The 16,315-nt window shown below is 36.3% G+C and overlaps 1 protein-coding gene across 9 annotated transcripts in view; it reads left to right on the forward strand.

The window, feature by feature from the left end:
- Psd3 (pleckstrin and Sec7 domain containing 3) overlaps window positions 1-16,315 on the forward strand; it is a 550,748-nt gene that overhangs the window by 425,846 nt on the left and 108,587 nt on the right. For 8 of the 9 annotated variants that reach the window (XM_078030943.1, XM_078030944.1, XM_021729090.3 and 5 more), the window contains one exon: window positions 2,194-2,237. In XM_078030943.1, coding sequence (XP_077887069.1) covers window positions 2,194-2,237 — 44 coding nt within the window. Of the gene's footprint in view, window positions 1-2,193; window positions 2,243-16,315 lie in introns of those variants that run through there. The other variant, XM_078030945.1, reaches the window with a different exon arrangement.

Consider the following 16,315-nt stretch of genomic DNA (forward strand, 5'->3'; position numbering starts at 1 on the left):
ACTCGGTTTCTAACTGGGCTGGGCATAAAAGCATAGAACTTGTGAGCCAGGTCTGGAAATTTTAACTGCTTTTGTAAACCATCTTCCTTTTATTAAGAAAACTAATGAATGGCTCATGATAAAACACTACAGAGAATTAGGAAAATACCTTTCTGATTTTGTAATTATAAAGGATCGGGTAGCATCTACCTTTTTAGATTTGGCATGCTACAATAAAAAAAATTATTATAAACACAGGGTGAGGACTTGACCTACAAGTCTGATGACAGGTCTCTTGAATTTAATGAGTGACTTTATCATGAGATTTTTGTCGAGTTCCATTTCTTGTAAAGCAAATACCCTCAAGTGCAAAACAATTTGAAAAGAAACTGTTGAAAGGAAGAATTGAATGTATTAGAAAATCTTTAGATGCTCAGATATAATTTTCCAACTATCTACCTTTATAATCAGCTTTAAAAAGATCTTTGCCACCTGGTGAATTACTCTGCGCAATATTGAGTATGCTAGGAGATAAAGAGCTTCAGTGATCTTTCTCTTTTCAATTGCAATTTCCCAGCCCACTATTACTGGTGGGTTCAAAATGGCTCAGACAAGTAATAGAATCCATTCAAAAGGCATTTGTCCAGCAAAGTCCTGAGACACTCTGCTCCTTCTAAGTGTTCATCTTCAGGAGACATGAGCTATATCATTGGCTTTTGGAGTCCTTTAGTAAATTTTGAGTTTTTCAAACAGAACATCTAATTTATAGTGTGTTCTTTGCACTTTAATTTATCCTTTGTTTTAATTTGCAGTTCTCTCATTGACTGAAGACATACTTTACCATGTCCTAATAAGGATAAAATGTGTCCTGATTAGTATTCACTATCACATTAGTCAGTAAACTATTATGCCATACTGGAGAACTTCCACATTACCTGTCAAAATAGTGTTTAAGGATACATGTTTTGAGTCTTAAGTAATAGAAAATATATAACTTTTTTACATTTGTACTAGATTTGGAAGTGTTTTGATGAAAAAGGAATTCAATACTTATGTGCAGTCTTTCTGCATGCAGACACTGGGATGAGACATATTAAGAGGAAGAAGATAGGAATTCAAGGCATTAGGCAGCTTCTGAATCCTGCCTTTCCTTGTGTAAAAGAGGATCTGTATGGCATCTAATTCCTTCTTTTTTTCCTAATTCAAAGTCTTTGCAAAACCTTCAAGCTGTAATAGGTCCAAGTCCTTTGAGGAAAAAAATGTTCCAATGTAATAATAATATTATACATAAAGTTCTTTTCAGTTTAATTTGCTGTTGTGGTTTTATATCTTAGAAATACACTTGTTTTATCTTTGTAATATCTCATTCAAAATTTAAAGCATTTTTTCCAGGTAGTCGTTGTAATGGAATAAGTTGATTTATAAGGATTTTATATGTAATGCTAGGGCTAGGAGAATCGGGGAAGCAGTCTTAGGCTGACTTGACTGTGTTCTTACTGTTACCAAGACCCTAGGAAGCTTTCTGTTCCCTTCACCACCACACACGGAACCAGTATAATACTTCACTGTAAAGCAGAATTATGACATTAGAACAATAAGAACTGCGCTTAAGTCATTGGTATAGAAATACATTTCCATATCTGGCTTCAGCCCTCTTCCATGCATCTTATGTAGATGTCATGAAGTCTTCCATCGGTAAAAAAGAACCTGAGTACCACCAATATTTGTCCAAATTAATGAAACTGTAAGGCATATTTTGAATGAGTTTAATTTTAATCACACCTAACTTTACTTTATAATACATAGGGTTGTCTTATTTTTAAAATATATATATATTTTTAGTTGTAGTTGGACACAATACCTTTATTTTTATGTGATGCTGAGGATCGAACCCAGGGCGCCTCCAACATGTAGGCCAGCGCTCTACTGCTGAGCCACAACCCTAGCCAGGTAGACTTTATTTATAAAAGACATTTTTCTAGTTGTGAAAGTGTTTCATAAAACTCTGCTCACTTTGCACTTGTTTGCCCCACTTATTTCTTCCTCACCTTCCCAGAGCGTTGGCAAGGGCTCCAGGCCCTCCTGTTCAGATGGTCAGACTGGGAAGGTCTGAATGAGTTACTTGCAGACTCAGTAAAGCTTTGGTCATGTGCTGAATTCAGAATATGGAACAGAAGGAAAACAATAATTCAATCTTATTTTTTCTCTTTACAGGCTCTGTACAATTCAATCAAGAATGAGAAGCTGGAATGGGCAGTGTAAGTATGCTGGATGGATGTCAACCTTTTAATAATGAACAACTGCCTTTATTTCCTACTTTCTGTCTTCATGCCTCGGAGGCGATTTCAGAGGAGCATTAAATATGTATTGTCAGCTCTTATTTTACACTAAGTGTCTTAACTACTTGTGTAAAACCTTAGTGAACAATGAGTGTGGATTTTTCTTGTTTGTTTTTCCTCTTGCCATGCAGAATGCTTTTGCTTTAATCTGGTTGCTCTGTAAACAGTTTTATTTACATGTATGTACATGTAACACATATACATACTTTTTTTTTTTTTTTTTGCAGTCCCGGGAATTGAACCTAGGGCCTCGCACATACTAGGCAGGTACTCTACCACTAAGCTATATTCCCAGCCCCAATTCATTGTATTGTTAATGTGTCCTTTAAAAATAGCATTCTGAAAAAAAAATTGATAAAGTTGTATTTATTTCAAAACCCAATACACATGAGTTGGGTAGCACTACTCAATTTTAGTTTTCTCCTTCCTATCATCATAAATCAAACCTTTCTAATCCTGTTTCCTATGAAGCTATCATACAAGGACATGGATAGATATTAACCATAAAAAGAAAAGCAGTCTCTGGATAGATAAGCTTGAGAAACTATGAGCTAAATAAAGGTAAAAATTTTTTTAGCTTAAAACCTTTCAGGAGGCTTATACAGTGCCATTATCAAGAGAAATGAAGTTTCTATGTTTCCTGAAGCTATTTGACAGTAAAATTGTAGTGTTTCAAGGTACCCATTTTGGAAAATAGTACCACAGTAAGTTAGCTTTACATAAATTGACAATACTGCTTTTTAAAAATATTTTTTAGACGTTGATGGACTTTTATTTTATTCGTTTATTTATATGTGGTGCTGAGAATCGAACCCAATGCCTCACACATGCTAGCCAGGCACTTTACCTTTGAGCCACAACTCTAGCCCAGACAATACCTCTCTTTTTAAATTTTCACTAATCAATACAACAGTTCAAAAAATATATTTAAAAATTGTTATGAAAGAATCTTCACTAAATCTTTGATCAAGTATTGAGATATTATGTCAAAATGTTTTAATATGAGCTTAATGCAAATTTTATTTTTTATTTTCACTAATGGAGAGTGTGTGTGTGTGTGTGTGTGTGTGTGTGTGTGTGTGTGTTATGTATATGTGATTTTTTTTTAAACCAAGTGGCTTAGCAATCTATAGTGAAGTCAGCTTTATAGAATCCTAACTTGGAAGATGAATCTTGTTTTTCACATGTACTTTTGGGGAAAATTGTTTAGCAGATAACTACATCTCATATTTAATATGCTAGAATTAATTTTTTAAAAAGTAAAGCAGCTCAAATTAAGTTTCTACTAACTGCAAAGTTCTATGGTACTGTTTTAAATTAAGGAGTCAAAGTTTAAGACTTGTATATTTGCATATATATATAATGGCTTATATGTCTGTGTGTTTATACATGATGAGGCTCATTTAAAGACAGTGTGCCATTTCAAGGAAAGCTCAAGACAAATCTATGGTACAAAATCCAAGGTAATAATTATTTTGGATTTATATCTCATAGTTGAATGTAGGTTTCCTAGAAAAAAATTGTGCATGACATATGTAGAATCTTGCTGAAATGCTGAAGGCATATCCTGATCTATGCAGAATATGCTCTCTGGAGAAAATTCATAAAAATGAAGTAATTGTAAATATATTCACACTGGACAAGAGAATATTTTGAGGATGATTTTACAAAATTATTTTACAAAGCAAATATTATGCTCCCGAGAACCTGCTTTCTAAATCTTGTTTTTTTTTTAACACATCAGATTTGTTTCTGTATATATGAATTTTATTCATATATTTATGTGCAGTTGGGACGTGGTGCAAGAAAGTTTTATCTTGGGTCCTATCCAAGAGGGCGAGAGATGGATGAAAGTGTATGCAAGAGCTGAATTCTTCTGTGTCCTTTTGTCAAATCAGCAGAGCATTTTGTTCAGGAACCCAGGATTCAGAGTCAGATAAAGTTGAGTTTGAGTTCTAGGTTTGCCATGTACTAGTTGGGTCACAGGCCAAGTTAGCTTCTAGGCCTCGGTTTCCCATTCTGTAAGATGGAGCAGTTTTTGAGCTTAAGTGTAGTAGGGTCTTTTTTTTTTCCTAATCCTCCAATTGATAGTCATAATATCCTACCTAATGCTGTAGCTTTTAAAGCTCCAATTTCTATTTCTTAAATCTCTCATTCATATGCCTGTATATATATATTACATTCTTATGCTTTTAAAGAATAGAATAAGGCAATGTAGTAGTAAAATAAAGGGATTGGATTAAATGATCCCAAGTGTCCTTTCCAGTTCCAAAGTTCTGAATTTTACTATACATAACACTTTCCTCAACTGAGGTCCTATGGAAACAGCACTGAAGTATCTGATGGAGATAAAAAAGTCTGTGGTTCAGATGAACATGTTACTGAAAAGCTCAGTGGTCCTTGCCCCCAGTGCCAATCCATTTACAAGGGCGTGATTTTGAAAAAAGACTAAAGAAGCCTTATTGCTTTGCTAACAAAGAAGAAGTACAGGGTACTCCTCTCCCAAAGGACCTCTCCAACCACTTTTTCCTCCAACTCAATTTTCTACCTAGAACCAATTAATGTTGGTACCAGTACTTAGATGTGTCTTCTTTCAGTATAGTCTCTTTCTTAACAATCTCATTCAATCTTGAAACTTCATTTGCCATCTCTATAAAAGATCTCCAAGGTAAAAATTCTGATTCTGCTCATCAAGGGAACAGAGGATCTATAAAGCTCTAATAAATAAATTAATATACAAGTAGGAGATTCAAAAGCTGCATTCTAAGGGTTTCCTGTCAGGGGAGGTTATGTGTGTGGGGTATTTTACTTGTTAATTTTGGAAATAGTAATTTCTTAGATCTTCTGGAGACATCTTTGAAGTCTAAATTATTTAGTTCCTATGCTGAGTTGTATGCTCAGAGACAGAGAACTCTGCCTAGGACAGGGAAAAATGGTAATCCTGTGTCCCCTGAGATTAGGGAAGGGAAGAGAGGAAGAGAAAGAACACTTTCATTTTAAAAATAAGCCACGTTGGCAGAGCAACAAGGGCTGTTTTCATAGAATAAAGTGGACCACTGCTACAAGCATGGTATGAACAAAAGTTACACAGATTTCTTTTTTCCCAGCTGATTTGGCCTTTAACAATCTGATGTGTATTTTAAATTTTGACCAGAGATGAAGGGCTAGTCCCCCTGCTTTATAAATCACCAGGTCTGCTTTGATCACAAGCACTTTTTAACATTCACTAAAATTAGTGGTCTCTAGAACACACTTTAGAGGACACTGCTGTTCAGTTTATGTGCTCTTATAGATCAGGAGCTGTGCTTTTTCCTTTTTAAACTTGTATGTGCATGGATATTGTCATCATACTGTGCTCTCCAGTTCTCCTAGGACCTTTTCAACCACTCTTCACCTAGAACCCATTAATGTTGGTACCAGTGCTTAGACGTGTCTTCTTCCAATATAGTCGTTCTTAATCTCATTTATTCTTGAAACTTCATCTGCCAACTCTATAAAAGATCTCCAAGATAAAAATTCAACTCTGACCTCTTCCCCATGTTTCAGTTCAACATATGCATTTTCCAACATATGCCAGCACTTAGCAGTCATCATCTGTCTCCCACCTTTGTTGTAGGTTCTCCATTCCTGGTAACCACAGAGTAGTGCTTACCTGAATTTTAGCCCGTGTCCTCTTTGATTCCACTTAGTCTTCACTGCTGAAGACGACGACTCCTCCTCCTCCTCCTCTAGGTATTTGTACTTTTTGCCTCTTAACCCAGTCTCTTTCCTTTAACCCATTTGAAACATCCCCATGTGGTAAACTTCAGTTAGTCCCGGTGCACTTGGCTAGTAATCTCATTTATTCCTCATTATTGTCTTCATGCTGTTCTCACTTCAACCCGGCTACCATTAGATACAGTTCTCTGTGCTTGTCCTATGGCTTCCTGGTCATTTCCATGAAGTGACCTTTACTTGCCATCTGTATCTGCCCTACCTTACAGCCCAGTTTAGGTAACACCCATTCCTTGAAGTCTTGCCTGATCTTGCCAATTAGAAATCATCTCAATCCTTAAACGTCCATTTTACTTTATTTGATGACACCATCAGTTTTACTTCCCATTATAATTCTTTATCATAAAGTATCATCAGTGTAAGTTTTTTAATTGACACATGTGTATCATTTCCTTAATCTCCTTTGCCTCAGATATGTAATGAAGATCCATGATTGTCTATAGAAAAGATTTGGTGTGTAGCTCAGTGTGTGAGCTGGTTTTAATCCCCAGCAAGGGGATTGGGAGTATAGAAAGTCCATTTATAATACTCAAGGATTGCATTCTTGAAAGATAAGTCAACAAGTGTATAGTTTAGAATATGGTTACAGGAAAGATGGTGCTGTAGCAAAAATATGTAGGATAAAATGTATTTGCATGGAAAGTATCTTGATGTTGACTTTAGAACCTTTGAGCAAAGTGAATTATAGAGTCATGGAATATTTTAAATAGCGGGACCATGTAGTGGACTTTAATTCATTGGCTTACTAGCTGGGTTCCGTGGATCCTGGGGATTCCGGGGAAGATGTCTCGGGGTCCTCCCTAGTTGTGAGTGAGGAGAAGGGAAAAGATGGTCCCAGTTCTGCATCCTCCAAATCATGTCTATTTCAACTGACCAACACAGTTCCACTTTTACCTTTTTAAAAATACCTACTTTAAATTTCATTTAATATTAGAAAAGTATTGATCTAATCCAGTGTCCTCATTTCATATGTGAGGAAAAGTGAAATCAAGAAACATTCACCTGGCCCAAAAATGTACTACTAGTGGCAGCAAAGGATTTCTCTCCCTGGTGTCGTAGCTCCCCAAGGCTGTGTCTTGTTGCCTGGTTCTGTAGCCACATAGTAGTGTACAGGCTTTGGAGAGTAGTGATGGTACCTAGATTGTGCCAGCCTTTAATACAGAGCAAACCAGAGGTTTTTACCAGTTTATCAGTCTCACTAACTGCTCATGGAATTACTAGTGTTTTCCCCCAGGAAAGTTAGGAGTAAAGGACCTTGAATTCATCCTGGGTCCCAGCATTGTGCCCCAGATACAGGTGTGAGTAGTTCCTTCTGTGCCTAATGAGAACACAGCATGAGAGGAGGAGGGGAAGAATGATACAAAGACAAAAACATGAAGTTGTGGTGATAGTGCAGTGAGTCCCCTGACTAGCAAGAGGGCCTGGCTACATGGGGTAGGACATGCACCTGTTCTCTTTCCAAGTCCCTTTGCACCATGGTTCATTGTTCATGAAGCAGCTGTTGAACTACTTTCAACTAGTATGTTGTGAATTAGGGAAGAACAAAAGTGTAAATAGCATTAAGGCATTTTCCTTTGAATTAAGATAACTTACGTAGATAACATAGATTAAAAAACAACAACAAAATGCTGAATAATTACTCTGATTGGATGGGGCAGGATAAGGTAGATAAAATATGAGCTTATAACTTTGGTTAGAGTTGTTTCAAATTTAGCTGAATTTTCAAAAAATGGGAAAGTAAAATAAATGCAGTATTATTATTCTTTAGGTAAGTTAATGAACATCCTACCTTTTGACTTCCATGTTTATTGCTGTTATACTACAACAATAAACAGTATTTAAAGTCTACAAGGAATTTCCCTTACCGTGGTTTTCAAAAAAACAACAATAATGGAAATTCATGTATCCAGGCTCAGGTTAAGGCACAGTGAAGCTAGGTGTAGGCAGAGTCAGCCCAGGGGTTCTGCCTGTTCTTGTGTCCTCTGGTGATTCTATTATAGCTGTGCTGATCTTGCTTATCGGTTTGCATATTTGCTCCTTTTCACTCTGAACAAGCATTTTACAACCTTGCTTCACAGATTAATCTTTACTATTTTATATTGCCCTGCAACTCAGTTTGCACCAAGAGCTTTTTAAAACCCTTGTGGCCTTTGCTTCTAAATTAAACTGTTTCCTGTCTGCCCACAGTGAATTGTCCTGGTTAATTTGGCATGGTGGTAGCACACTAGGCGCTCTCTATCCCTCTGATCATGCATTAACAGTAGCCTTCAGCTTTCAAAGTATGATTCTGAGCTATCAGTGGTTTGATGTTTGGCATCTTTATCGTTTCTCTGTTGGGAATTTTAATCATGGCTGGTCTTTTCAGGAAACCAGAGCTGCCCATGTAGTGGCTGATTCCCTGCCATCAGGAAGTAGAAAAAACATCAGAGATTTCCTCTGCTTCTTTTGGCCGAGAATGTGTATTGGTCTATGTTGTAGGAGAGTTTTAGGGCAGTGGAGTAACTTGTTCTCATTCAGTGCAAGGGGTCTGAATTTGACATTACTGATTCCAAACTCTTCTTGCTGTGTGATTTCTTGAAAAAGTCTTTTTCCAAGAAAAGATTCCTTTATATAGTTTACTTAGTATTGATTTTAATTGTATTTTCAGAAATAATACATATTAATTACATTGCAATCTCAGTTGATCTCTTGGAAAGTGGTCTTCCGGGAGGGACAAGTGGTTTTATTTCCATCCATCAGTTTTGTTTTTTATTTAGACTGGTTATGATATGCTACCTTCTATTTGTGCCTTCCTTGTAACTTAATATGTTGCCTACTATTTAAGCTCTTTTTTTCTTGTTCTTTCATTCTGATTATTCTTCATTAAAAAAAAAATTCTAACATTAGAATCATCCAGCCAAAAAAAGGTGAAATTCCTTGTGTGTACTTTTTAGGTTTGGCCTTATAGCCTAAAGAAAAGTATGTGTGTCATTTTTTACATCAAGGTAGAATTATTTTATTTATATACACACAAAAATAAATAAAACAAAACCAGATACCTCATGTTAATTTCCTTTTTTAAATTAGTTACATTAAATAAGTAAATGAAAGTAAAATAAGATGTTAAAACAAACAAAAAAGTTTCCAGTAGATCTTTTGGAAACCCAGCATCTGGCTTGACCTCATTGTATTTCCAAAATTTTTTTTTAAAAAAAGTCTTCATATCCAAAACGTCTTCATATCCACAGTTGGTTTGTCTTGGTTTTGGAAGGCACACTAGACTTGTTATACAGCCAGACCCTTTATTTAGAAAGCCGAGTTATAAGCCTACATCCTCCTTACATCTGACAGCACTCTTCTTGGTGTTAAAGGGCTTAACATTTTTAATAATCTCCTTTTTACATTTAAAATACTTATGCCAAAATAAGAGGTTTCTATAAGATGTTATATTTTAGACAGAATTTTGAAACTTAACTGCTTCCCCCCCCCCTCCGCCCTTTTTTTGGGTAAGTGACAGAGACAGATCTATTTTAAACTCATCCTGCCTCTTGGCATAAAATGATGTGGTATGATAGGAACCTCATGATAAGTCAGCACTTTTTTTTTTAAATAAGTTTATGCTTCACCTCATTTTTCAACAATCATCTGATCATGAAATTGGAATGATAACCACTTAGAGTTCTACATTTAATCACCGTGTTATATTTATTGTTTTATTGAACTGTAATTTATATACCATAAAATTTGCCCTTATTCAAGTGTCCAATTCCATGTTTTTTTAAAAATAAATTTAGAGTTATCTGCTTACCACAATCATGTCATTCCCATCACCCAAAAGCATTTTTAACTGCCACTCTTCGCTCCTTTCTGATTCTGCACCGATTTTTACATCTCTGTTGAGACACATATTATAATATTTCATAACAAAATGTATGACCCATTATTCTGTGTATTTCCCCTGCTGGATTATGAGTTCCTTCAGGAGTCTTCACCATCATGATATTGCCACTGCCTAGCACACCTCCCGGAAGCTCAGAGCTTCTGATCACTGCTGGGCCAGCACTGAATATGCCCTGAGGGATACTATTTCTAGGCTTTTCCTTCTTGGAAGAGAGCAGGGCTTGACCTCCTGCTGCTTGCCATGTTCCACAGGCATTCCTATGGGTGACAGAGTGCCTATAAAAAATTTAAATTGGGAAGTACCCTCACCCCAGGAATCCTATAAGGTGTGACCACTTAAAGTAAGTTCTTACTTTCCGTAGATTCTCTCACCTGGCTGGATGATAATACCTAGTCTTAGAGGTAAAGAACATTAAGTTACAAATGGGTCATGCTTGGAGAAGAGCAAGGTAGTTTGGCACCTGATTCATACCCCATTCCCTTTGATGTTTTTGGCTAAAAGAGAATGTACACAGAGCAAGTTTTGAGTCAAATGAATCAAGCATCACTTTTGTGACCCAAAGTGCAAAGTTCCCTCAGCAATTTATGTTGGAGAATGTAGTGGGACCTGAGTGACCACTGGACCCCTGAACTCACCAGCTTAACTCAATCAAGACTGAGAAACCAGAGCTAAAGGGGCAGAGGTGAGCCCTATTCCACCATGTTTGCCACACAGTAAGGCAACAGGGCAAGATTGCTTTGCCTGATATCGGCAAAGTGGGGGCCAGGCTAGAGTTCACCTAGTTTGTGAGTCACTCAAAAGAAGGTTAATGGGGCTACTGACTTCTGCTCCCTATGTAAGGAGCAAAGAATAGGAGCTGCTTTGTAGCTCTCCATCTGCTCCCCCAAATGTCCTCAGTTTTATTGTTGAGAAGGGCTTGCATGCCATGTCTTGGAGTACATGCATTATGTTGAAGAGAAGAGGGCATTTTGGTAGCATCTGGCCTAAACTTATATAGGCATAGGTTTCCGTTTGACGTCAACTGCTGTAGAGAAACATGAGATTTCCTGATCTTTTTGTATGTTTATGCCTTGAATCAGTATCTACAGAATCCTATGGTCATGGAATGGAATGGATTCAAGGCAACAGCGAGGATTCCAGAGACCTCTCTGCTCATCCTGGTCTCCCACTCCCTGGATAGGCCTTCACAGCCTGTGTTTGCTGACCTAGAGCAAGCCTTGATTTTGCATGTGAGGAAACTTAGACCTAAAGAGGTGCTGTAGCTTCCTTTGAGCACAGTGGAGCTTGTTTGTAAACAAGTACTCAGACACAAATATCTTGAGTTTTATTCTCTAGGGCATACCCCACTGCAGAAAGGATGAATTAATCAGAAGCAACAGTGGTACTGTGATATCATATGGCTGTGATGTCATATGGCTACCTTAACAAAAATGTCATAAACTGGCTTTAAAAACATAAATATTGTCTCACAGCTCTAGAGGTAAAGTCCAAGGTCAAGATGTGAGCAGGTTTGGTTCCTTCTGAGGGCTGTGAGGGTAATGTCTCCAGTTTCTGTGCTAGTGTCTGGTGGCTGCAGGGCTTCCTTGTTTTGGAGATGACATTCTCCCTGTGTTTTCTCCATATCCTTGTCCTTCTCTCTGTGTCCTACTCTCCACATTTCTCCTTTCATTAAGGACCTCTGTCATATTGGATTAGGGCCCACTCCAATGGGTCCATCATATTATTTCCAGGTAAGGTCACATTTGTGCATAGTGGGGTTTAGAACTTCACTATCTTTGGTGGGTGGTGCAGGCACAGTGCACAGTTTAACTAATTACACTAAGAAAATCCAGAATTAAAAAAAAAAAAAAAAGGAAAATGGGCAAGGTGGTGGATTAGGAATTCTAGATCTTTCTTTTTTCATGGAAACTAAGTAAATAATTAAGATTTTTAGTAAAATAAGTTCATCTAAACTCTGAAAACCAAAGATCTACAGTAACCAAGCAAACTTGAAATAAAAGCTATATTCAAAATAGTAAGAAATTTCATAGCAATGTTACCCTCCCTGGCATGGTTTGGCAAAGTCCAGAGGAAGAAGTCTAATCTTTAGTTGTTCCCTTTTTTAGATGGGGTTTAGAAAAGAGAACTTCACAGCATCCTGGCCCGTCTGTGTCATACTGAAGTGACATTTTCTTTTCTTTTTTTTACCCGACACTGAGAAAAGATGAGGAATGGCAGCTTAATTTGATCTCATAGTGGTGGAAGCCACAGAATGCAGTAGTGGTACCTTGACACTTTAAATATCAGATCTTGGGAGAGCAAGAGATTACAGGAACAGAAAGACAGTAGAGCATCTAATGCCTCAGAAAGAAACCAGGATGAGACTCTGAGAACTTTAAAATCAAACATGGTACAGAAAGAACTCAAAGGGGTAGGGGAAAGCTAAGATAGCTTTTAACTCATATGAAGAAAACAAAAAATAAAGGATATCAGGGAAAAGATATGATTAAAGTGAGACTATCAGCAGACATAAATATTGTTTTAAAATAACCAAGCAAATTCCGGTTGGCATGTAAGGAGACTGGAAGTCAACACTAATCTTAGCAAGTGAAACTCTGAACAAACTGAAAAATCAATAACTCTATAGATTAATCGGAGAAGTGAAGTCTCGGAGCAAGCCATTTCCCCCAAAATTGGACAGAAGGACTGTTGAATAAAAAAAGAATCACAACTTGGTGAACTGAAAATTCCCAAGCAGAATCCAGCATGGAAAATTCTAGTATGATAGGAAAACTGACAATAATGGACAAATTTCTGGCTCATATCAGTCAAGTGTGAAAGGTGGAAACTCCAGGGGAACCCAGTTGCAGGCATGGGGTGGGGCACATTTACTTCTAGGAGCTCAATCAGTGCATCACAGTGAATACTGGAGAAAACTCCCAGGCTTCTGGTAGGGGTGGAGGAAAAGGAACATTTTTGAAGTACAGTTCAGCATTCCATTCTTGAGAAAGTCTCCCCTCAAGAGAAACTCTTTTACTAGACCCTATTTAGTTTTCATAAAGCCTGGCTAATATGGGAAAGGAGAAATGCCTACCTGGCCTTGTTAGCTGCCTTCTCCAATCCAAGGGCATGAGGGGTGAAAATTGAGGGAACATGGAAGTTCACAGACACAGGCTCATTGAACACTGGGACCATCTCAAGATGGTAGGGTGCTTCCTCTCCCCTCATACCTTCACCATATTCCCAAAGGCCTAGTCACCAAAGACATACTAATGAGGAGAAAACACAGTTTGAACAGGCAGAACAAGCATGAGAATTAGAATCACATATTGCAGGGATGTTGGAGTTATCAGAGCAAGAATTTAAAATAGCTCTGATGAAGATGTTGAGAACTCTAGTGGATAAAGTAAACAGCATTTAAGAACAGAGAGAAGTAAGCAAAGAGAAACTCTAAGAAAAGCTACATATAAAAACGCTTGCAGATACAAGCAGTATCTTTGATGGATTTGTGAGGATATACTGCATGTATATGAGGAAAGAATTCAAACTTGAGAAGACATCAATAGAACCTTCCAAAATGGCAAAACAATGAGGAAAAAGACCGGAAACTTAGAGGAAGAACAGAGTAACAGAATATCAGAGAAACAGCCCAAATAGAGAAAGTGTGCAACTGCTTGGTGTTATCAGAAGAAAGACCATAAGATAATGAAAAAGAAGTATCTGAAGCCATAAATGGTTCAGGCAACAAACCTGAGGTCTCTCAGAAAACACTAAGAATAATAAATGCAAATGAAAAAAAAAAGATAAAAAAGAAAAATCTTGAAATTAGCCACAAAGGAAAAACATCTAAGCAGGGGCAAGGATGGAAGAACCAACAGAAACCTATTTTAAATATAAATATGTGTATAAATTAAAAGTAAGCATAGATAGTAAGACATATTATGTTAACATTAATCAAAAGAAGATGAGAGTCGCTATATTAATTTCTGCCAGAAATTAATAAAGGATAAAAGGGTATTGGATTAATAAAGGATTTGGTTCTCCAAGAAAGCATAGCAATCTTTAAAGTACGTGCATTTAACAATATTGTCAAAATGTGTGAGGCAAAAACTGATAGACTTCAAAAACCCTCTATAAGAACTGACAGATCCAGCAGGCAAATAATAAGAAAATTGTTAAATTAGTCAGCACAGTCAATCAACTGTACATAATTGACATTACGGATAACATTATCCAATAACAACAGAATACATATTCTTCTCAAGGTCATATGGAATATTCACCAAAATAGATCATTGTGTTCTGGGCCATAAAATATACCCTCAACAAATTTTAAAAAAAACATACAGTATGTTCACTCAGGGCATTGTGGAATTTAATTACAAATTAACAACAGAAAGACATCTGGAAAATTCCCCAAATACTTGAGCATTATATAGAATTTCTAAATAATAGGTGAAAGAAGAACTCTAAAGACAAGTTTTTAGACATTTTTATCTATGTGAAAATGGAAATGCAACTTACTATAATTTGTGGGATACAGGGGAAAACTGTAAATGCTTAATTTCATAGCATTTAATGCATGTAGTACAAAAGAAGAATGATCTCAAATCAACAATCTAAGTTCCCACCCTTGGAAACTAAAAAAGAGGAGCAATTTAAATCCAAAGTAAATTCAAAAAGAAGAAATAAAAATTTGGGCAGAAATCAATGAAATTGAAAACAGAGAATTAAAGGAGTTAATCAACAAAACCAAAAGCCAGTTCTTTGAAAAGATCAATGAAATGAATAAGCTCTAGTTATGTTAACCAAAATAAAAAGATTGAAGACCTAAATTACTAATATCAGACATGAAATGGAGGGATGGATAGAACTACAGATCCTCTAACATCGAAAGTATGGTAAAGGGATATTATACACAAGTCTATGCCAAAAGGTTTGATAACCAGCATGGAATGAAACAATTTCTTAAAAGATATCCTTGGCCAAAACTCTCACAAAAACAAACAGAACATTTAATTAGGCCTGTATCTATTAAAGTGATAGAATCAGTAATTAATAGTCTTCCCAACTAGCACCATACCCAGTGGGTTTTACTGGTAAATTCTACCAAACTTTTTTGGACACATTTTTACCAATTCTGTATATGTTAGGATGTAGAAACAAGGGGAATATATCCCAACTCATTCTAATAGACACCATTGCTATAATAACCAAATGAAACACATTAAAAGAAAGGAAAATTATAGACCAGTATCTCTCATAGTTGAAAAACCCTTAACGAAATTTAGCAGATCAAATTAAAAATGTATATAAAAAGAACTACACACCACGACTATTTGAGATTTATCCAAAATGGGCAAAAAGTGGTTCAACATTTTAAATTCAACTAATGAAAACCATCATATCAACTAAGAAGAACCACACATTCATATATTTAATAGTTGCACAGAAAGCTTTTCACAAATTTGCACTGGGGTTGTGGCTCAGTGGTAGCACACTCATCTGGCATGTGTGAGGGTACTGGGTTCAATCGTCAGCACCACATTGTGTGTGTATATATATACATATATATATATATATACACACACACTTATATATATATACATATATATGTATATATATATATATAAATGTGTGTGTATATATCTATATCTACAACTAAATATTTTTAAAAAAGCTTTTCACAAATTTCTTTTTTTTTTAGTAGTAGTTTTTATTTTTATTTTTTTTTTATTGGTTGTTCACAACATTACAAAGCTCTTGACATATCATACTTCGAACAATAGTTACTCAAGTGAGTTATGAACTCCCATTTTTACCCCAAATACAGATTGCAGAATCACATAGGTTACACATTCACATTTTTACATAATGCCATACTAGTGACTGATGTATTCTGCTACCTTTCCTATCCTCTACTATCCCCCTCCCCCCCATCTTCTCTTTCTATCCCATCTACTGTAATTCATTTCTCTCCTTATTTTTCTTCCAATTCCCCTCACAACCTCTTCTATGTAGTTTTTTATAACAATGAGGGTCTCTTTCCATTTCCATGCAATTCCACTTTTCTCTCTCTTTCCCTCCCATCTCGTGCCTCTGTTTAATGTCAATCTTTTCTTCCTGCTCTTCCTCCCTACTCTATTCTTAGTTGCTCTCATTATATCAAAGAAGAAGAAGATCTTAGAAGATGGAAAGATATACCCTGTTCATGGATAGGCAGAACTAACATCATCAAAATGGCGATATTACCAAAAGTCCTCTATAGGTTTAATGCAATGCCAATCAAAATTCCAATGGCATTGCTTGTAGAAATAGATAAAGCAATCATGAAATTCATATGGAAAAATAAAAGACCCAGAAT

The sequence above is a fragment of the Ictidomys tridecemlineatus genome, chromosome 14 (genome assembly GCF_052094955.1).
Source record: "Ictidomys tridecemlineatus isolate mIctTri1 chromosome 14, mIctTri1.hap1, whole genome shotgun sequence".
NCBI lineage: Eukaryota > Metazoa > Chordata > Mammalia > Rodentia > Sciuridae > Ictidomys > Ictidomys tridecemlineatus.